The sequence below is a fragment of the Zeugodacus cucurbitae genome, chromosome 3 (assembly GCF_028554725.1).
Source record: "Zeugodacus cucurbitae isolate PBARC_wt_2022May chromosome 3, idZeuCucr1.2, whole genome shotgun sequence".
Classification (NCBI taxonomy): Eukaryota; Metazoa; Arthropoda; class Insecta; order Diptera; family Tephritidae; genus Zeugodacus; species Zeugodacus cucurbitae.
In genome coordinates this window covers 24,916,498-24,940,602 of record NC_071668.1, presented here as the reverse complement: position 1 = coordinate 24,940,602, position 24,105 = coordinate 24,916,498, and the positions used below count along the sequence as shown (strand labels likewise).

The 24,105-nt window shown below is 34.7% G+C and overlaps 1 protein-coding gene across 1 annotated transcript in view; it reads left to right on the top strand.

Moving 5' to 3' along the window:
- Window positions 1-1,697: 1,697 nt before the first annotated feature.
- The window catches only part of LOC105216915 (uncharacterized), a 61,223-nt gene continuing 38,815 nt past the window's right edge, over window positions 1,698-24,105 (top strand). Inside the window, exons 1-2 of the mRNA XM_011191667.3 lie at window positions 1,698-1,837; window positions 9,604-10,261. Coding sequence (XP_011189969.2) covers window positions 9,991-10,261 — 271 coding nt within the window. The 5' untranslated portion in view covers window positions 1,698-1,837; window positions 9,604-9,990. The remainder of the gene's footprint in view (window positions 1,838-9,603; window positions 10,262-24,105) is intronic.

Sequence of the window (24,105 nt, the reverse complement as noted above, 5' to 3'; positions counted from 1 at the left end):
TACTTTCTAAATCCTTTGAATGTTTATTTTCTTTACAATATATATATTTTAGTAGGAAATCTTGAAATGTTTGTAATGAAGTGGTGATATTAAAGAAGTTCTACTCGGATTTTAAAGCAGTTGCGTACAACATTCGTATAAAAATCAGTATATATGAATATATTCATTAAAATTTCTCCGAACAGTCGATATGATAAGTCTGGGACTACTTAGGTGGGTAGAAGCATCTTGGTTTGAAGTGAATAAAAGGTAGGTAAGTTAAGGAAAGCTTGCTTCGCAATTACCGATAAATTTTTAACATTATACACTGTTTGAATTGAAAATCCTTGAAAAAATTTGCATACTTCCCATATAACTCAAAAATAATATATAACTGAATTCCATCTGATTCCTTTACTTTATAACGTATACATAAGGAACTGATGAAAATAGCGAAATAAAACTTTACACAAATACTATATATCATCTGTGGAAAAATTGTCGAAATCGGACTATAACTTTTCAAGGCCCCGGATATCGAACATAAAGAACTCAGTGCCTAAGGGTAATATCGAAAAAATCGGTAGATCTCTCAGATATTTTAATGTAATTCAAAGGAAATCTCACCCTAGCTACCTAATTATGTGCGGGCTTTATTCCGCATATGTCGGTTAATATGTGAGATATTTTAGCAGCATTAAGTGAGCGTATAGTCTTGGATATAGTGTACCTTGGTGGTGAAAATGAGTGAAATCGGTTCAAGAATTGCCTCAGCCCTCATATACTATATATGTTATTCTAGTGGCCTTTATGTCGAATATATGGACCAAATGGTGTGTTATATTTATAAAATTACATCAATAAATAGTATAAAATGTTCGGTTGCACCCAAACTTAGCCTGAATCTGTCATACATATTTAAAAATAAAATTTTTAAAAGTTATGACATAATAATAATAACACCTCAGGATCTTTTTTTGTCTGCTGCCTTTAACGCGAGGACCAAAACTACAAAATAAGTAGGAAATTAGGGATATTATTCTTGCAATTTTTTACCCCAAAATATATAACTATGTTGCTGCAAAATAGGTAGAATATTAGTATATTAGAATAGAACTTGATTGTCCTTTTTAATTTGGTCATACGAAATTCTTCCGCATACGTACATATATATATATATATATTTATAGGAAATTTGTATTCTAAAATCGATTTACTATTAATACTATATTTTGAAATAGAATAAAATTTATGACAAACTGTTCATTCCATTAGAATGCTTATTCGCAATTTCAAGCAAAAATTCTATGCTATAACAAGGACTCAAACCATAAAATAATGAGAACTGAGAATTATAGCTTTTTAGCAGTTGCTGCTCTCAGTTCTCATAAAATCTCCCAGTTCCTACAATACTCATTCCCTATCTCTCTCTCCATAAAACTTTACTTTCCAGGACACATTTCTCTGCTACTTGCGCTCATTGCATTGCACTCTTTTCGCTCCCGCTCTGTTAAGCTCGCGCTGCTTACAGACCCGCTGAGCTTTGCGTGCTCATTACTCCCGCACGTAAGCACGATATGACGAAGGAGAACAACAAAAATGAGCATAGCAAGGATGCGCGACTGCTTTGAAAGCACATAACAAACCGTGTATTAGTGCAGGCAAACGACATTTGGTGGCGCTGTAAGCGTTCCACAAGTTTTTTTAGTCACAATCTATACTTCTAACGGTTCGCATGTTGCTTTGTCACGCGCGTCGCGAAAATAAAGGCAGACAGGCCGTTTTAGTGAATAGTAAATGTGTCGTCTAACTTAAGTTACAAGTGCAATATTCACGTAAAAGTCGAAAGTTGAAAACGGTAAATACGCGCGCACACACACATATATATATATACTGATGCAAAATAATTGTATTGGTGTGAATAGAAAGAAAACAGCACGAAAGGAAGGCAGCGTGTAATGAGAGCAATGGCAGCAGAGCGAGGCACATCAACAAATTGCGCTAATGGCAACTAAAAAGTGCAAAATTTGCATAAAAGTGATAAAGTTGGCAATTTGTGTGTGCCAACAGCAAAATATCATACTAGAATGTGAGCTGAGCAAATGACGAAAACTGTGAAGTGAAGTAGGTGCAAAAATACCAAAGAAAAAACTACAAAAACAAACAACGCAAAAATTTAAATGAGAAAAATTTCTAATCAAAACGCAATCGAAGAGAGAGTGTATCTGTGTGTTTGCAATTGTTGGACGTTTGTATATATTTAGATATACATATATTCTAACGGTAACGCCACGTGTCGTTGAACGAGCGATCAGGCGCTGGAAGTTGGCAGCATTTGTCTAGCTTTGTCATTGTGGTGTAGTGTTTTTGTGCGAGTGTGTCTGTGTCTTTGTTGTTGTGTATTTGCGTGTAGTTTGCGGTTGTTGTCCGCATTGTTTTGGTTGGTGGTTGAACGACTTTAATTAATAGTAGTGACAGCTTAGGTTGTCATTCGACAACTTTAAAAAATTATCAACACGAAACAACAACAACAACAATAACACAAACAGTGTCAACAAACGAATGCTAAATACAACAATACAGCTGCTTTCTACAACAGTTGTTCGAAAATCCATATTACAGGTGTATATAGGTATGAGTATGTGTGCGTGTAAACGGCACATGTACGCCACATTATTTTGGCAGAATTGGGACGCAACGCACACCTTATTTAACCTCATTAAATTGCAGCAAAAGCGTACAACCTCCTCTCGTGGTACGTGCTACACTTCTATGAAAATTCACTTATTTTGGGTGATGCATACTTTTAGGGGCAGCAGCTGGTAACCAAATGCATTTATGTGTGCATAGTTGCCATTTGCTTAATTTAATTTGCAGGTAAAGTGATGATGCTAAGCACTTATACAAATAATAAATAAAATAATTTCTAAAAATGTCACAAAGAGACTACATGTATATTCTATGTAGTCTCTTTGTGACATTTTTAGAAATTATTTTGGAGAGGTTTCTTCAGTTTTCTGTTATAAACTATTAGTGTGCATTTTGTATCAGCAAACAATGCATATAAGTTTTTTTTAATAAGAAATGAGAGTTTTGTTGGAAAGAAATATAAAATAAAATAGAAAAATGGTCCGGAAAGGTTTTTTAAGACCCCATTATTACAGAAAAAGTTTAAATAACTTAAATTTGTTGAATCAAAATCAAACAGGAAATCCAGGAAAAGTCGAAATTAACTAGATTTCAGACTGTCAGAAGTATGTATATATAATATGGATTTTGTTAGCTCTTTTGTTCTAATTATCGAGCATAATCCTAAGCATTAAGAATTTTTTTAAACAAATCAACTTAAGAAGTAATGTATAAATTCGCTTAGAAGGAGTTTTTACTTTGTACTATATATCAATTTTTACAATAAAAGATCAGAAATTAATAATACTTTATACTAATTTAGTTAGGAAGTTCATAAAACATAGAAATAATTTTATTGCCGAACAATTTTAATATTGTCAATTTTAAGTTAAATACCAGAATCATTAAAATAAATTATATAGGTGAATAGAAGTAGATCAGAAAAATATTTTATGTTGCTTTAAAACAGTTGAATTCAGATAATATTTCACTCAGGAATATACAGTTTATAACGCCCTATTGTGAAACGTTAAGCGCTCAAACCTTCATATAGTATTTTAGCTGGCGTAAAGAACTAATGATTCTGCTGTTAAACTCATTCCAAAAAGTTATAATACAAAACTGTGAGTATTTCCTATATTTTTCGATTTTAAATTATTTGCTCCCCCTAACATAATTTCGAAAAAAAAACTTTACCTATTACGAGCTCGCTATGCATTACATAACTTAAAAGGGTCTAGTTCATGTTACTCTTACGATCTAGGCAAGGAAATATGTTTCAGATATTAAAGATTTTTTATTGCGTAGCCAGCCAAGAATATTTCAAATAATTGAGAACAGGTATCAACATTATTTATGACGCTCTCTATTTTATAATATAATTATTTAATATGCCAAAGACATATTAATCAGCTATTTATACAATTAAAATATATGTATAACTAGTGACCGGGTCACGCTTTGCTGTGGATAAGCTTAAATTATATTCTAGTTAAATGTTTGATAAAATTGAGGGAGGCACTAATTATTTAAAAATATAATCAATATCAAATATTTTTTATTTAAAGTTTGTCGGAAATCACCAGGCTGTAGAAACCCCTCCACTATTCGAAAAACTAATTGTTGCAAATATTTTGCCACGTTTTATTCTAAGTGTAATTAAGTAATTCTTTTAAGTGCGTCTAGTTATATTAGGATATCCAGATCAGGTTATCGCTTGATCAATTGGTGACGGATGGACATTGCGAATAAATTTGATATATAAGCTATCCTATCTTTTAAGTTGGACCGTCTGCAGTTAGACGTGTACAAAATTTCATTAAAATCGGTTCAGTCGTTTAGGCGCCAATCCTGGACAAACAATGTGACATGAAGTTGTTATATATAGAATGAAGAAGATATAGAAAATTAAGAGAGAATAATATGTCTTATAGCCGTACTATATTTTTTCTGATGTCTACAAGTGGATATATTACCCAATTGGTACTAATTTTTGTCTCTGTTAACTTGTAGAGAAAGTACTAAATCAAGATCTTAATTGAGCAATGAATAGAGAAATTAATTACGAAGATGTTTGAATAACAAAATGTATCAATTAATTTATTTAGATACAATTTTTTTAGCCTATCGGGGTATTAACTGTCGATGATGATGATTCTAGTTCACAATAAAAGCTCCAAAAGATAATAATTACGATATACACGGATATAAACCCAAAGTCATGGCCTTTGTTTTATGATATTCTATATTCTAATATATGTTTTATATTCTAATCGGAGTAGCCTCCATATAAGTGAGCAACCTTGTTATTAGAAATATGAATAATTATGATTATCCCATATTGTATTGCATCGTACTCCAGTCCAAAGTTAACAAATATATTTTATTCAAAATAACTTTTTATTGAATTAAATTAAATATAATTTAAATATTCTGTAAGAAATCTCTTTCTCTATATAAATAAAATAAAATATTGATAATAACATCATTTATAACAGAAAAGTGCATGGTCCGATTTTTAAGATCTGATTTCCTTTCCGAATTTTAGAATATCTTAAAAATTCACATTAAAGCTAGTCTCAAAAATATAGAAAATACTCGAATCCTAATGCCAATAATTGTCAAAATAATTGGTCTCAGTCGTTCCCTTATTAGACGGTATAAGGTTAGCAGGCTTTGCTGGTGTATAGAACAAAAGCAATAATAATATTACTCCCTTATTGCAGTTAACTGAATTCAGACATTGGGTAAAAAACTAAGTAGCATACTCAAGTATCCGACAAGTGGAGAAGCCATATAATGAGCTGCCACTACATAAATAGCAGTAAAGCGATTTTAAATACTCGTTTTTCATTTAATTGCACTTCAAAGTCTTACAGAAGTGTATCATACATACGTGAGTAGTATTTGCTATTTTTGCTGATTTGGTTGATTTATCCAACACAGAGGCAAACAGGATATCACTGACTGTTGAGAAGTTCCACTCAAGGACACTTAATGGGTACTTGAAATGCATTCGTGTATTTTACGCACGAACGGACACGTCATCGCGCAGACGAGAGAGTGTGACCTTTTTGAAAAGCAACATGAAAAGGGCTGAAGTGTGTACGTATGACGAAAGAGTGAAGCACACACGCCTATATAGTATGCTAGATATTCACCCAAACATGCCATAGGTATGTGTAGCCATTGGACGGAGAAAGTTGAAGGATTTTCAATAAGCAAAAAGCGGTAGCATGTAGACGTGTATAAATATAGGTATTTAAATTCGATCAATGACAGGCATACCCACTCACTGTACAACATTTTTTTTTTAATGCAAAAACAATAAATTCCCACATTTCACATTTGACACGACCGAGAATAAACCAGCCCAGTGACTTGCACATATACATACTTGCTCACGTGACCCCGATTAAACACCAGAATGTTCATACTAGTTGTGAAAGGATATCACTTCCCCGCTTCGCTCTCCTTGTTGGCATCATTAAATTCGGCAGCTATCAATTTCGCTTATCTGTATTAATGTCAATTTAATTGCTCACCATTGGCAGGCGATATTTAATTTTATCGATCATTGTTTATGTTTATAACGTGTGACCTCAAACTGATACATCAACACCAGCGCGTAAGCATGTGGTAATACTAGGAACTTCGTTCTAAGCGCTGTGACATGTAGACATGACTGCGAACAATATCGTAAAAGTAATCACCTGAACGGACATAAAAGTGAAAGCTGTAATCTTCTGACAAGCAAATAAAAATTATGGTTACGAACGATTACAGTTGATTGAGTCGATTGTTGAGCATATGTTCGTGCACGACGTGGCCGTAGAGCAGCTAGTTGGCTGCTTGCCTAAAATTTGCGGGAGCTAACGGTTTGTGAGAGTAGTTGTGGTAGAGTACGAAAGCAATTAGTTCTTGGGGACTCTCGTTGGGTGAGTAAGAAAAGGTTTATTGCTTTTCGCAGAGTCACAATGATTATAAATTTATTATAATGAAAACACTAAAACACGGTTTGAAATAACTTTCGTTGAAACACTTTAGTAAACTATTCGATTTTTGTAAGTTTCACTTTAAACGGAATTAAACTTATGCGCTCGATTTCTCAGGATATTTAAAATTATAATTATCAGTTGTTAAATTTCAAAGTTTTTGTTGATATGCATATTTCCACTTACTTGAAAACCTGAAAAATAAATTCAATAGTTCGAGTTATGGAGACCTTCGAGATATAGAAGTTCGAGTTATGAAAGTTCAACTGTATATTCGTCTTAAAATTCAATTTGGTTTAGTTTTTGAAGGGCAGTATGGACTTCTAAGGCCAGGAACGTTGAAGTTAAGTTTCATTTAATAATCGAAATAAGCTCTATAATTGCTTCAGCAAATCAGTAAAATCGTGCTATAAGGCAAGACTCTTGAAATTTAGATTTTAGCGTCATCTACCTGGTCGAATAGAGAATTCGAGATGTATAGGTCAATTTACTAAATGTCAGCACGACTGATGCAGCCATCTGAAAGGACATTCAAGGATGCACCATTTATATATGGCAGTGCTACCGAGCACTACTTTTTTGATCCATACACCATCACTCCACGATCACCGGGAGCGCGACGATCACCCAAAACCGATTTTTACAACTTTCGGAACTTACTTTCAATTTCGTCTTGGGATCAGCATACTTTGTTTTATATTTGAATTGGATCTCACGTTATTGGACACCCTCGCGAATTAGGTAAAATATAAGCAAAACCCTAATTAAGATTTGTGACAGATTCAGGTTATTTTATCGATACTTAATACCCAACTAAAGGAGACCTTCTTGTTTCATAAACGATATATATAATACATATAATCGCGATCGCTCCTTGTGAGGCGGTTATTACATAAAATATAGAAGGATTGTTGACACCTTATAAAAATCGACAAAGTGATATCATATTTCGGCATTACAAGTATAATCTTATAAATACGTACATTCGAAAAAATCTAAAAGCATGATTAATGTTAGTGAGGAAAAGTAGAAAGAAAAACATAAGAAAACCCATGCTGGTAATGAAATAATAATGAACATGAGTAACTTTTGGAAGCATCCTGAAAGCTTAAGGAGAATCATGAGTTTCGAAAAATTATAAGTATTCCCAATACAGAATTTACAGTGTCTGTCGTAATCACTTAATGTTAATAAAATTTGCACAGTCTTTAAAATATACATACGTTTATTTAATATACCAATCGCTAGATCAGATTTTGTACTACGTGAACCAAGGCATGTCAGGGTTGGTGCTTTCGTGCTCTTATATATCATATCTTCATACATGATAAAAAATTCGATATATGTCTGTTCCAAGAGCGGATCTGCCATGCAGTAATAATGAATATCATACATTTATGCCGCCAAGTTTCAATTATACATCAACCATTTTGCAAACGACATAAAGGCACGACATATTGCCCATTTGAGTAGTCGTCTAAAATAGCTGCAATACAGTCAACCACTCATAAACACAAGAGTTCACTATCTACTCGTATTGAGTAGCAATAACGGCGATAGTTTCAGCATTTACCACATCAATATATACCATACATATGTACAAGCACACACATACATAGGCAGACAGCCAGGCATCGATACTAAATGTATATTAACAATTTATGTTCAATTAAGTGAAATTTATGATTTTTGACGAGTCGAACAGCGCGTGCCGACTGGCACAAGAGTAAATGACCACTTGACTGCCTAAATTGGTCAGGTCACTAGCTTCAAAGGCAGCACGGTTCGTTGGCCATGCGGCAATGGAATAAAAATTTATGTGTGTTCGCCAGCAATTCGTGGCAATCACCATTTAACTGAGCGGTTGACCACCAACAACCGTGTTAGAGGGCTGCATTTGCCAGAGTATGGGTGAGTGTGGGGGTGTGAGTGTTGAAAGGATAACATGGTGCGTAGAGAGGTAAGGAGGGGTATGCAATTGCTGGTAGGAGTTGCCAACAATTCAACGCCATCCGCCGTTCTAATGACGATTAATTGCGAGGGTTGAACCGAAATGCAGGACAAAAAAGAGAATGCGACGACGAGCGTCATTGTATGCTAGGAGCAGCGGTATGCGAGAGCAAATTTGTATAAAATACGGTTGTTGCATTCGAAGGCTAGGCAACCGAAGATGGAACAAGCTGCAAAGAGTGTGACCGCAAAGATGAAAAAGGTTATGAAATGAAAGCGCTGGAGCACACAGAGTGTGCGAATGCCTGCAGTGACGCTATGTTATGCTATGCAAGCAATGCAATGCAAGCTGCCGCGTTGCAAATTTATATGGCGAACATTGCTGATGCCGCTAAATTGCGTTGCATGAATTCATGAATTTATGCACCATAATTTACATAGCTAATGCTAATTTTGTTGTTCTTGTTGTTGTTGACACTCGTACATATTGATTTTATGGCGCAAGTTAGCAGCTGGCTAGCAGCAGAACGCTTTGTAAGGCGTGTGGCATAATTAATCTCAGCTTTGTGTAAAAGGCAACAGATTTATGAATAGAACCTGCAAGCATTGCTCTACTTATACATATAAACATTCATTATGTCTTTATAACTGCAGTTTAAGCGCGCTAAGAGATTCACTTTGACAAGCCGTTACGCGATTAAGCATTTGCTCAAGCGGTTAGGTTGATATATGGCAATGAAAATATATATAATATTTATCTTAAGCGCATTAGTCATAAAAGATTCCTTTCTAAAGACTTGAACTTATACAAACACAAACAAATTCACACACACGCTCACAAATAATCAGTGATTAATTAATTATATGTTTTTATTATATGTCGCTTTATCCTCACGCTCTTCAGCGCTCGCGTATTTATGCCCGGGTTCATGCTTAAACAATTTGCCGCCTGCCCTTTTACTCTTAACGCTGCCTGCCCTTCTCGCCGCTGTGCTCCTCAAATGCTACGACTTATTATATGCCATAATTAAATACTTTTTTTATTACAAAGTGATTATTAATAACAAATGTGCACAACAACTTAATAAGAGCACTTAAGTACACATAAGCTGGCAAACCTGCATACAATTATGTTTATTATATAGTTAAGTGCATACTTACTAAAGGACATCATCGAGTGAAATTAATTGTTGCTCCTCAACAAGCAAATGCGGCAGGACTAATTTATTCACAAATTTGTTATTGTGCCACTACACATGCCAACAGTGCATACAAACAGCCAAACAAATACATTCATATATACATATGTGCGCACGATTGCCCTGAATGTGTACATACATAAGTGCGTGAAAAATAGTGTTATGTATTAATTATACACGCATGTGTTAGTGGAAAAGGTGTGTGGGTTTGTAAGGTGGCAGCAAAAGCGAGCAGAAACATGAGTTGTGAACAGCATCATCAGCAGCAAAGGCATACACATCATCGTCAACAACAACAACATCATCCACATTATCACAGTCGACCGTATCGTTGTGCGCAACAACAATTACAAAGGCCAAAACACACACATCAACAATATAGCCAATATCAAGAACATCATCAGCAACAACAACAACAACAACAGCAACAACACCTCAGTTGTTACACACAACAACCGCATCAGCAATATCAGCTATGGTTTATTATCTCTGTGATATTGTTCTTAATCGGTAAGTAAATTGTTATTACTCGCTTCAAAAAGAGTATGATTAATAATTATTAATAATTATAATTCGATTAATGTGTGTATAACTAATTAATATGAAATACAATACAATATGCGGCAGAAATCAGTGTGGGGCAATACCAAGTGCGGAGCTACAGGAGAAATTTCACAATTCGAAGCATATTGTAATTAAAAATCTGTGAAATTAATAATAATACGATTAAGGTCTTAATAAGTTTTATAGTTTGTAGGTTTTAACTATAATATATAATTATGATCTTAATAACTCGGAATACCGATACACGATCGTATATAAACGTCCATTTTAATACAATTAATTTACAACAGGGCGTTACAATTCATAATCTGCACTACTTAACTCCACACACAATCGCTATTGAGACCAATAATCGTATGTGGCAAAAATACAAAGAAAAGATGTTGGAAATCTAACATCGGCCAATTATGAACTACGCAGGACCAATATAATCGCCTGGTATAGCTGGACGCAGTGGAAGAAGATCCGAATATGAGCATAACGAATGTTTCCCCAAGCAGTTTCTTCTGGAATGTTTTCGTCCCTGTAGTTTTTTGCTTTTTTCGGAGTAAAAATGGCTTCAAGTATCATCATAATGAAATCATTCTTATAAATTCTTTCGACATTCAAACAACGACTAGACTTCGAACGGTGATAGACTCAGACATTCCTTAAGTGTCATCCACAGTAGCACCATTTTTCCTAGATTCCCTCTTAGTAAATGGCCTCCTTGTAGTCAAATCCGATTGCAGACGATGAGCTAGAGTAAATTTGAAACAACTTCACTATGGATATTGTAGCAGGCTCAACTTCTATTTATTCCGTCTAGATTTCGACGTACTCACCCTTTATAACTCAACTAAATAAAAAATAAAATCACGAATATCTAATAGATTTTCGCAAGAAATGAAACACGTATTTTATAATTTAATTAATATTTTTATGTTATTTTATTAAATCTCCTATTTTTCTAATATAGTTGCTATATATGCTCCAGATTAGTTTAATCAATTTCTAAAGAAAAGAGATTTGTGAGCACAACAATAGGTTCATTACCTTAAATATTTTTTAACCTGAATAGTGATTTTTTACGAAGTTCACCAATCTTGAAATTGAAATAACTTTTTAGGCACGTGTTAAAAAAATAAACTTGCAATTGTATAAAATGATTCGTACCAATGATGTCACAAAAAGTACAAATTATGAAACTTAATTTTTCATCGAATTAGATCCTTAAAAGGGGTTTGTAACATATATGTTACATAAAGGGTTAAACGAATTTAATACTTTGATAAATTTAAGTGTCATCAAACACCAAAAAATTGCATTGCTTTAGCACTAGTTAGTTTCAACATTTGTATCTCAAAGGAAGAAGCAGAACGGACTAAACCAACCCAATGATGTCTCACTCTAATTGGAGCAAACCAATACGTTTATGTAATACTAAATAAGTTATATAGGAAATCCTACTTAAACAACGACCACAATTTTTCGGTACGCATCCTTTCACTTATCGGAAAAATCGTTTTAAAAAATTTTCTTTTAGCATTAATTGTTGTTATTTGCAATGCAAAATTCACATTTAGTTTAGAACAAGACGTTGAACCTCTATACTCAAGTAAATTTGCTATATTTTTCCAAAGAGAGGTTTTGAAAATATTATTGTGAAAGCTGTGATGCTACCTTTTTTTAAAATAAATAAAACAATAAAATTGCTTTCGCAAAATACGTATGTATACATACATATACCAATGCAATTTGAAAATAAAATGGTCACACGTGTTTTTGTAATTATTTGGTTTTATCAATGGGGATGTGTAGTTGACAGATGGTACTAACATACAGACATTTGTTATGAGTACTATGATTGTGTACCAATCGGTCGAAAATTGAAAAATCTCATCTATCAGATTTTGCAGATTTTTCATTTCGATTTCGTTGTGAAGATGAATAAAAGAATTTTCCCAGCTGAAGAGCTAGGTACAATTCTGATAACTTATAAAAACGAGTATGTTCAGATATGTGTTCAAGTGGAAACCAGGTTGGAAAAAATTATTTTGAAAATAATTGAAATTTCGTAAATTTTTGTAAGGCTGTTGCACTTTAGTCTTAATACTACCACAAAACCTTTGATTTTATTCATTTCAAATTATGTGTACATATCTTCTGGCACACCAAAACGCATTTTTTACACTATAGTATTTTTTTGTAAAACTAACCTTAAAGAAAATTTCTGTGATTGGGATAAAGCCGGCATAAATAAAACTTATTATTCTAAGTTTACTAACATATTTTATAACACGAAACTGCCTCTAAATGAAATGAAAAATGTGTTAGTAGAGGGATTAAGGAATGAAGATTTCTCATTATCGATTTGAATGGTGGTATGTTTACTAAAAATCTCAGTATAGAGAAGCTTAATGAATTAGTTGGCTAAGTACTGCACATTGTACAAAATTCTATATGGATCTGAATAACGAGCTACAGACTAAGATAGATATATCATTTATCCACAACTCTCTTCAAGTGTAGTGAAAGTTCAAATATTTTATTTTCCTTCATCACACCTTGGTTCGTTTGCGTTACTACATTTCACTTCTGTCGATCTTCAAAAGGATCGTTCATGTCATGTTTAACAACTCTATGTTTATTTGGGTAAAGAACTACAACTTGATATAACAAAGATAATAAAAAATAATCAAATATCACAAATATACAACAATATTAAGATAAATGAAAAAAGAAAATTAAAGCCTCGCAAATCCCACACGTCACCTGCAGTCTTAAAAAAGTTATAATTAATGCATATGCAACACCATTTAAGGAATCGCATAATTTTCCACGATTCGCACGTGCCTCAGCCAAACAAACACGTACTATTCGAGAGCAAAATACGTGAATATCAACATGTGAACGTTCAACGAACGCATGATAACAAATTAACTAATTGCATTAACGACTTAAATCTGCAGTATACACAAAATATTGCTGAACAAGCAAATAAACACACGAGAAAACACGAAAAACCAAAAACAAAAACAAAAGCTTGTGAATGAGCCAACAAGCGAATCTGCTACAAAATTTTGCCGCGTCGCAGGCACGAACGCACATGTTAATGGCAAACAAAGACACTGAAGTGCCGCTTTCCACGCGTAACTCAAACAACTCGCAAATAAACAAGACAAATACCCGGGCATGAAAGAGGACACACCAAAATGTATTTACATATAAACACGCACACACTCACACATGCTTGTAAGAGGAGACCCAGGCATGCTTGCTAATAAATATGCGTTCGTTTGCGCTTCATTGGAGTGCTGGTAAATAATTAATGTCAAAATAATTTTGTTACAATGATTTTCGCTCAAAGCATACCAAAAGAGTTTCTTAAGTAAACAAGAGAGCAAGCATGCGGGTGGGAGACGGTGAATTTGCAACAGTATCAGCAAAGCTGCGTAAGGTGCCTGTAATAGACACATGTGGCTGTGAGCGCACAAATAAATTTGTATATAGTATATTCGTGATATACAATGGATTTTGCCGGCTGAGCAGGCAAAGACACATGCGTGTTTTTATTTCCTTCTTTATCTTTGTGTCAAGCACTCACACAATTAAAGGACAGCAAAACAAAAAAAAACAAAAAAAAGGTACGAACACATTTTGTGCTACTAAAGTATGCCAACAATTTAGCTGATTACGAGGATAAATACTAAAGGTTACGTATACGCCATGTATGCGATTCAGTTTGCGTGCGTGTGTTTGGCGTGTGGCTCAACCGCGACAGAATCAACAAAAGACAAAGAATGTTATAAAAAATTTCAGCGATGCTTTCTGAAAATAAGTGAGTCTGCTCGACAACAATAACAACATCGCATTAACGGATCGGCTATAATACACATACACACACACATGTGTTGCAAAAATACTATATAGGTGCTGGTAGGCGGATAAGCACCATGCCATTTAGGCGTAATGAGCAGACAGGAAATCGGAAAATCGTTGTATTCAGCAGACAAACGGGCATAAGATGAACGCAAGTCGTCGTAAGCTGTCACTGGCGCACACCAGCGCCGCATACAAATTACCCTATTAATAAGCATCCATTAAGTTTGGTGCCCCGCAGCCGCTACCGCCACTGTAGCTGTTTAGTGTGTTTAGTGTGCCTTCGTCGTCGACTAACTACTGATTGCTGCTAACGAGACTGTCAGTGGCACTTCCGCACCGCTGCGTAGTACTCTTGTTAGCATTACTTGGTTACTGTAACGGGTGATTTTTTTGAGGTTAGGATTTTCATGCATTAGTATTTGACAGATCACGTGGGATTTCAGACATGGTGTCAAAGAGAAAGATGCTCAGTATGCTTTGACATTTCATCATGAATAGACTTACTAACGAGCAACGCTTGCAAATCATTGAATTTTATTACCAAAATCAGTGTTCGGTTCGACCGCTTTTTTATCGACAAATTTTGTTCAGCGATGAGGCTCATTTCTGGTTGAATGGCTACGTAAATAAGCAAAATTGCCGCATTTGGGGTGAAGAGCAACCAGAAGCCGTTCAAGAACTGCCCATGCATCCCGAAAAATGCACTGTTTGGTGTGGTTTGTACGCTGGTGGAATCATTGGACCGTATTTTTTCAAAGATGCTGTTGGACGCAACGTTACGGTGAATGGCGATCGCTATCGTTCGATGCTAACAAACTTTTTGTTGCCAAAAATGGAAGAACTGAACTTGGTTGACATGTGGTTTCAACAAGATGGCGCTACATGCCACACAGCTCGCGATTCTATGGCCATTTTGAGGGAAAACTTCGGAGAACAATTCATCTCAAGAAATGGACCCGTAGGTTGGCCACCAAGATCATGCGATTTAACGCCTTTAGACTATTTTTTGTGGGGCTACGTCAAGTCTAAAGTCTACAGAAATAAGCCAGCAACTATTCCAGCTTTGGAAGACAACATTTCCGAAGAAATTCGGGCTATTCCGGCCGAAATGCTCGAAAAAGTTGCCCAAAATTGGACTTTCCGAATGGACCACCTAAGACGCAGCCGCGGTCAACATTTAAATGAAATTATCTTCAAAAAGTAAATATGCGTTTTTTTTTTTTAAAAAGTTATCAAGCTCTTAAAAAATCACCCTTTATTTACTCACTGTGAGTGAATGACATTTTACAATGGAATGGCGAGCAGCAAATAAAATTTCACAACAAATTGAAATTAATTGTTGACACGACACGAAGAAGAGTTGGCGCCACAGCATTAGAAATAGCTGCGAATGACGCTAACACACCGTTCGGTCAAAGTAAATAAGTTTAAAGTATTGTTGTTTCTTTATTTTTGTTTTTGTAGCGGCAGAGCCGCCCAGCGAAATTTACGTGTATACTACATGAAGTATTAATTGCATGTAAATATTTCTCACAAGCTGCTTACGTAATTGCGTTAAGGTAATGAAGGGGAGGAATTGTAATTTTGAAGGAAAATTAAGTAGTCTTATTCATCTGCATATGAATTCATATATTTCTAACATATGCTGTTATAACTAGAACTTATTATATAAATATATAGTAAATCTGTGGTCTTGATCTTTATAGATAAATTACTAATTTATTCACATAAAGTACCATCTCTTTAAAAACTAGAACTTCTCTTAGATTAGTATTTTTTTCTTTTCCGGACTACTCAAGTTTTGATTAATTAACTTAGGCTTATAATAGAAAGAGCGCCCGTCTTTTTGATATATTATTTGACATTATATGAACATAGTAATATCCTCAAACAACTCAAGACAGATGTAACTAATCAGACTATATCCTTCCAAAGTTGGATTTCGATAGTTACTTCCAGATGAAGATACCCTTTAGACGTGAATGGAGAAGAAGGAGATCAGTCTATGCAGACATAGTCTACATATATCGTCCAAAATAGTCTGCGAAGTAGGCACTGGGTTACATGTATGATGATCTTGACATCTTGACTCTATTCAAATACCAAACTTAGCTAGTATCTCCCAAGCGGAAGTACTGGGCATAGAGGAGCTCTATTGAAAAACATACTGGAGTTTAAAGAAAGGAACTATATACTCAGATGGCCAGTCGGCATTGCTCGCCTTGTCGTCGCCAAATATTATTTCCAACGTTGACAACAACTGCAAGAAAAGTCTGAGCTCACAGAAACATAAACTCCACTTAGGCATTGCCTGAGTTCCAAGACACAGGAACATATTCGGTACCGAAAGATTAGACGGGTTGGATAAGGCAGGTGACTCCCTGGACGAATCTGAAGCAGAGTTAAAGCTTTATTCACAAGTAACTCAGAACACTTGATATATATTATGACGTTATAGCATTTTTAGACAGACAAATTAATTTATCAATTAAAATTTTGATTAAGAAACCCTTAAAATATATACAAGTACCGATTTACAGCTACTATAACCGGACATTGGCCATTTGGAGAACAAGCGATGAAAATTTGTTCCATTATTTTCACAGTAAATGTATTCCTATAAATGCTAAATTCCTGTAAATGCTAAACGTGGGTGTAGCGAAACGCCTTTCAGCGCCCTCGATAAAACAATGCTGCAAAGCAGGTTGCGCAATACTTAAGAAGTAATTTAACACATACTTTTTCAAATTTATTAGGAGCGAAGTAGTTTTAAAAGTAATTTGTTTTTATAAAGTTAAAAGGGCAGATGTAAGCATTAAATTCATTAAGTTGAATACTAGGGCTCCTCTAAATATCAACATTAGTGGATAAGTGAATGTGAATCAATTCATTAAATAAGACGATTTCAAAAATTTTTGGAATTGTTCAAATAAGTTTACTTATTTCGATATAAGCAATAACGAAGCAGTTGGAGAAATCGAAATCGCCAGCATATAGGGCCTAAAAACAAATACAGATTTCCCAAATTTTTTAAGGGAAATAAAACATTTGCATAATTCTTGAATTTAAACTCATACCAAGAGAATAAAATAATATTCTTACAACCCAACCATACGCGAATCCAATGCTTTTTCCACGAGTGTTATAAAAAATTCGCGAATTTTTAATTCCGTATCTTCATTTGATCTTTGACTATTCCCTCTAATTCATATATGTATGCACTACTTCGCTGGTAACGAAAGACGAGCGCGTGTTTAGTGTGTGGAATTCTTTTGATATCTCATTTGCCATTTCGGCCGAATTGACACGTGTTGTCATTGAAAAAAGAAAGCAAAGAGATAACAAGTGAGGAAAGGCTAAGTTCGGGTGCAACCGAACATTTTATACTCTCGCAATTTATTGAAGAAATTTTAATAAGATAACACCCAATTTACCTATAAATTCGGCACAAAGTTTACTAGAATAACGAAAATCGTCCTATATAGTGCATGAGGGCTGAGTTAATTCCTGAACCGATTTCATTCATTTTCACCAGCTAGGTACACTATATCCAAAACTATACACGCACTTAATTTCGCAAAGATATAGTATCTCACATATTAACCAATACATATATGTAGATTAAAGCCCACCGTATTTTTGAAAAACCTATAATTAGGTACGTGGGAGCTAGGAGATGTTATTATCCGATTTTAATAATTTTTGGAACAGAGACACACTATTAGAAGAAAACAATTTACTCTGAATTACATTAAATTATCTAAGAGATTTACCAATATTTACGGTTAAAATTTACCCTTAGGCGCTGAGTTCAACACCCGATATCTGTGGTCTTGAAAAGTTATAGTCCGTTTTCGACAATTTTTTCTCAAGTGAAGCCAGAGATGATATGTACTATTTGTGTAAAGTTTTATTCCGCTATCTTCATTGGTTCCTTATGTATGCATTATAAAGTGAAGGAATCAGATGGAATTCAAAATTGAGTTATATGGGAAGTTGTCGTGGTTATGAACCGATTTCATCCATTTTTCACATGTGTCATCAGGGTGTCAAGAAATATTATATACCGAATTTCATTGAAATCGGTCGAGTAGTTCCTGAGATATGGTTTTTGACCCATAAGTGGGAGATGCCACGCCCATTTTTCATTTTGTAAAAAAATCTGAGTGCAGCTTCCTTCTGCTATTTCTTATGTACAATTTAATGTTTCTGACGTTTCTCTTTAGTGAGTTAACCCACTTTTAGTCATTTTCAACCTAACCTTTGTATGGGAGGTGGGCGTGGTTATTATCCGATTTCTTTAATTTTTGGACTGTATAAGGAAACGGCTGAAAGACACGACTGCAGAAAGTTTGGTTTATATGGCTTTATTGGTTTGCGAGTTATATACAAACAACATATTTGAGGGCGGGGTCACGCCCACTTTTCCAAAAACATTACATCCAAATATGCCCCTCCCTAATACGATCCTATGCTCCAAATTTTATTTTCATAACTTTATTTATGGCTTAGTTATGACATTTTATAAGTATTTGGTTTTCACCATTTTGTGGGCGTGGCAATGGTCCGATCTTGCCCATTTTCGAAAGCAACCTCCTCAGGGTGAATACGTGTTCCAAGTTTCGTTAAGATATCTCAATTTTTACTCAAGTTATCCGTTGCACGGACGGACGGACGGACAGACAGACATTCGGATTTTGACTCGTCTCGTCACCCTGATCATTTTGATATATATAACCCTATATCTAACTCGTTTAGTTTTATGACTTACAAACAACCGTTAGGTGAACAAAAGTATAATACTCTCTTAGCAACTTTTGTTGCGAGAGTATAAAAATGCGACTGCTTTCGATGCTGTTATTTTTGCTTCGGCTCTTTTTGATATGGCACAATAAACGCATGCAAAATCGCATACGGCACACTCTAACTTTTAACCTCTGGGGCCTCATTTTCAGTTTTGAGCATCACTTGCCTACTCCAAGCAAAGCACTCATACTTGTTGTTACTTTGGTATTTTTTTCCTTCACCGAAGTGTGTATTCTTACAACTTCCTGCTCACATGCTCAACCTCGGAAGCATGCAAACCCACGCGTATCTATACATATAGATGGTGCTGACATGCTACTCTGCATATTAAAAGCGTAAAATTAGTATTGCTTTCGAGAAAAGCGAGGAAAACAAACACTGCGCCATCTAACAGGCGTGTTTATGTGTGGGTCTTACGTGCAGAAAACCCATATTAGACACATGTTATGGCAAATGAGATGTCTAAAGGCTGAGGCTGGTAATGTAAGACTGCTTATATTTTATTCTTTAGTTATCTTAAAGACTGTTTAGTTAATAAAGTTTCTTATCTTGGAGTCTATAACAAAACTGCTACTGAGCCATAATTGAGGTGATGGCGAAGGTCGATGATTCTTCTTTAGCATACCATTTGTTACCACTCCATGGTGTTAGCTGATTAAGGTGCTAATCTAGTATCTGAATTTAAAATGTGATCCAGGATTATCATTAGATCGGTTGACTGTAAATTTCACGACCACTATAATGATTTATTGGTATTAAATTTGATTCGAGTCACGAATAAAATGAAACCTCCAAAATTAATTTCCATATACTGTGATGCTGTTAAAATTCTTGGAGGGTTTTAAAAGATCTTGATGGTGTCCTGAATGTCTGTTGGATAAATCTGTATACTTAAACTTTATATGCGTTCTAATGGGTTGCTAGGCCCAACTGAAGCTTGGAGAAATTTGTTCAACAAACTTTTTGTACAGTAGCGAGTTCCTGAGGTCGTTCGGAAAGAGAATTACGTAGAATGAACGCAATATTTTCCACATGTTAAGTATAATACTTAAGTATTTTCCATTTTTTATCGCAGCCATCCACGTAAACCAGTTCGAAATAGAACACATATATAGATTTGTTATGAGTTCAAAGCGCCTTTCATACAACTTCAAGAGTTTAAGAGTGATTACAAACAACTTTTATTAACTATTAAAGTCATGAAACCGAATTAACCCATTAAATAATCCAAATGTACAATTTTATTGGCGCAAATCACTAATCCCAACGTCGTTCTATAAGATGACGTGTAATTTTGTTAACGATTTTGGCTTCAATAGCTCATTTTACTTAACAAAAACTGCATGTTTTATTTATGACTCATTAAAGTTATTAAGGTTAGTAATAATATATGAAACTTGTTATGGTTTGAGTGGGCATAAAGAGACTTCTGCTGTCATATAATAAGGCGGTATATTAAAGTAAGTACATTATAAATGTAAACTCTAGCAAAAAATTACAGTTATTCAATAATTCATGTGCCGACCTCATTTCCTTTGTTGACGAGCAAAGTAAGTTGTAAGTTGTTAAGTATGTACTTACAGTTAAGTAAATGTTGTGCTTATTTACTGCTACGGTTCGAGAAACCTCCCGAACTCGTTGGTCCGCACCATTCAACTAAGGACACAAGCGGCTCATCCTTAATACCGTTAGCTGCGGTCAAAATCCCTTCAATTAACATAATTGCATGACAAATGAGTGGCACACTTTACAAATATTTATCAGAATCAATAAAATCGACACAAAAGCGAAAGGAAGAGCTCTTCTATGTACGAATGTTGGCGGCAAAAAGAAAAACTCAAGCGTTTTGAGAAGTGCTCTCCATTAGCGTTGGATTTTTATAAGTCATTACCAACACATTAAACAAACCGTTCAGTGCAGACAGAAAATACCGAAAACAACGAATCGAAAAGCCAAAACAACAAGTGAGCTCAACTCAAAATGGGGAACGTGGCAAAGTGAAATTCAATGGCTTTAAAGTTTAATGTAGCTTACAATTACAGCGGCAATCTTAGCAAAGCATAGCAACAAGAGCCGTTACAAAGACGCTGGCAAACGCCAACAATGACTGCCACAACAAATTTGCCGACATCTATCAATCATGAAAGGTACACGATCCATTAAACACGCGCATTTTAATCAAAGCAAAATAAAAAATGGAAATGTATTCAGCACCCACACACACGCGCACATTCTTATTGTGTTTAAAACAAAGAAGGGAGAAACGAAACGAAAAAATGAATGGAAAGAAATACATAATAGCGATTGTATTACTTAATACATACCTTGACAGATCCTTCACCAGCATTCCAGTGAAGTACGTAAAGTTATTAGTGCACCTCACCCTACATATTGTGCTAAAATCAGCCGAGCATAAGTTAACGAAACGCACAAAATCACCCACGCTTTACACGCTCCACTTAAACCATTTGCCGTTGCCACCTTTCGGGCCAACTCAATGACCTAAAACTGTGAAATTAAAGAGAAAATGTGTACCTTTTCGTGCGCGCATTTTTGTATTGTGTTCTTGGAAGGAGCTGCTACTTTCTGTGCCCAACAGCTGTGTGTAAATTGCATACAACATCTGCTAAGTTAAATAAATATAAACTTACTAATTGCTGACACTTTGTATATACTTATGTTTATACACAGAGTTTTGCTTATTATTTTATTTTATATGCTTACAATTTTATGAAGTACGAATTCAGCTGAGATTTTGAAAACATATCCTAAATCCTAAAACCGCTAAGGAAATATTTTATGCACAGTTACAATGACTTTTCTTCCTTTATTAAACCATTAAATAGCTTTCATCTCAGTTAAACTGTTTTGACACATATATATATGTAGATAAACCCCAATTTCCATCCCCCGTAGAAAACGTTGATCTTTATATATACGTTGTATCTCTTTCGATATCCGTACTCTTGAGATACATATATTTAGCTCGATGATATTGTACCCATCAATGCATGCTAGCGGTTCTACGCTGCAGTAAGAGTACTGTTTCTGAGAGGTTCCGTTGCTTAATGTTAAATTTCGAATTTACTTCGAAAAGTAAAACCTCTAGAAAAAGTTCGGCGAAGATCGAGTGTATAGAACATTAGTTTGTATACGTCAGCTCGAATTGCGAATTAAAAATGATAATAGCTAAAATTTGTTTAAAAATGAAAATCTCTGTCAGCTGCTATCTAAAATGTTTTAGTTCACTAGAAGAGTTTGGTTCGAAATATTCGAATATAGTTGTTGTGATAAACATCTTTGGAAAAGGTTTAATGGACTAAAATCTGCGACCTAGTGAGGAACAATTTACACTAGGAACAAAAAAACCTAATAAGCAAACAATTCTTCAACCATTCAAATTAATCTTATTCCCATTTCATAATTATTATTTGCGTGTGCTACTCAACATAAAAAACTATTGAAATTTTATTTATATTTACCCAACTTTGCGTGGGAAGAATCTAATTTCCATCTCTTTATTTCTATATCAATATTTTTTTGCATTATTATTTAATATTATGATATCCTTAATCAAACCCGAATCTTCAAAACTGCCAAAGTCCGTTACGCCGACATGGATCACTAACAATAAATTAAGTACTGCTTTCAGATACCGTTTTTTTTTTTGAATGGGTAAAGAAAAAATATGTCAATCAAAGAAATTGCTCTCGACCATTTTCAAGAATTTACCAACAATTGCAAGTATACCGACTAACACAACTCAAGTCTGCACCTGTTAACAACTTCATTGCGAAACACTTCCGTTACAAGCACTCGTACGACTTCACACTCGAAATGCGGGTATGGTATTTGCGAATAAAAAAGGAAGAAGTGAAAAAATGCAAGGAAGGAGACTAAAACTACAGATTTGTATTAGGTGTGTGTGTGTAAGTGACAAACACGGCAACGAAAGTGAGGTGAGTAAGGAAAAGATGGTCTTCCTCATGTCTCACCCTGATTTTCAGTTATCTGTCTGTTATCGCTGTGCACGTAAGGAATTTGTGGTGATTGATAAGAGCCGATAATGCGATGACACTTCTTATTTATCCTTTCGCAAACCTATACTCTATATCCTGCTGCTGTGTTTGTCGTTGCCAATAACTTCATGAGCGTACTTCTTCTTCTACTCAGATGCGAGCGTGCATTTTTTGTTATTTGGTATGTGTTCACCTTCTCCTACACTCTTGATTACTTAAGCATTTGTTGTTGGCGTGCCGAGGTACATACTCCGAGTAATATTATATTTACTTCAAGCAAAGATTGTTACACACACGAGTGTACAGTTAGCTTGCTATACGATTATATATTTCTTACAAGTCGCTGCTGTCTCTTGCGCAAGCAGCTGTAATGTCTATGTCGAATTATACAGATATACAAATATATATATATATATCAATATTTTTGGTACATAGATAATCTGCTCAACACTCAATTGTGCAAAACGGGTAAGCAGTTTCACTGATGAGACAAGTGTAAGTTACCTTTTATTTCACCCAGCGAGCCAAACATGGTTTTCTAGTGTTATAACACATTACACAGCAGATATCTTAAACTTGGATATTCAAGAACTGGCGCTTGAAAATAATTTCTAAAAAACTGGTCTGGATATGAATTTGGTTTTAAGGTTGACTAGTCTATAGATGTTCTGTTCGCTTCCGTACTTACCTCAGTGACCTTTGTATATTCTTTAAAGGCATGACTTACTGAAAATTAAGCATTTCTTCTTATTATAGAATGCTGAGTCGTGGTAGGATACCCTGCTAACCTAATTCAAAGGAGATGAATTTACGGTTCGAAGAGTTAATGGGTTCTTTCTATAGTTTCTTACAATATGGAATCTCAATTGTAAACACTTTGTTGTCAATTTTACAACAGAGTCTCAAGTCAAGTTTCAGTTAAGCTTCATTTAGCTGACTATTACCAAAAATTAGATTATTGCTAATTATTTATTGAAATTGTGGCATCGTGATCACTAAATATAACCATTTATTTAAAGCACTTTTTAATATCCATTGGGTTCAGCACAAGAATAAAATGTATTCAACTAAGAAAACAAAACTTTAGTGTGGGTAGTAATT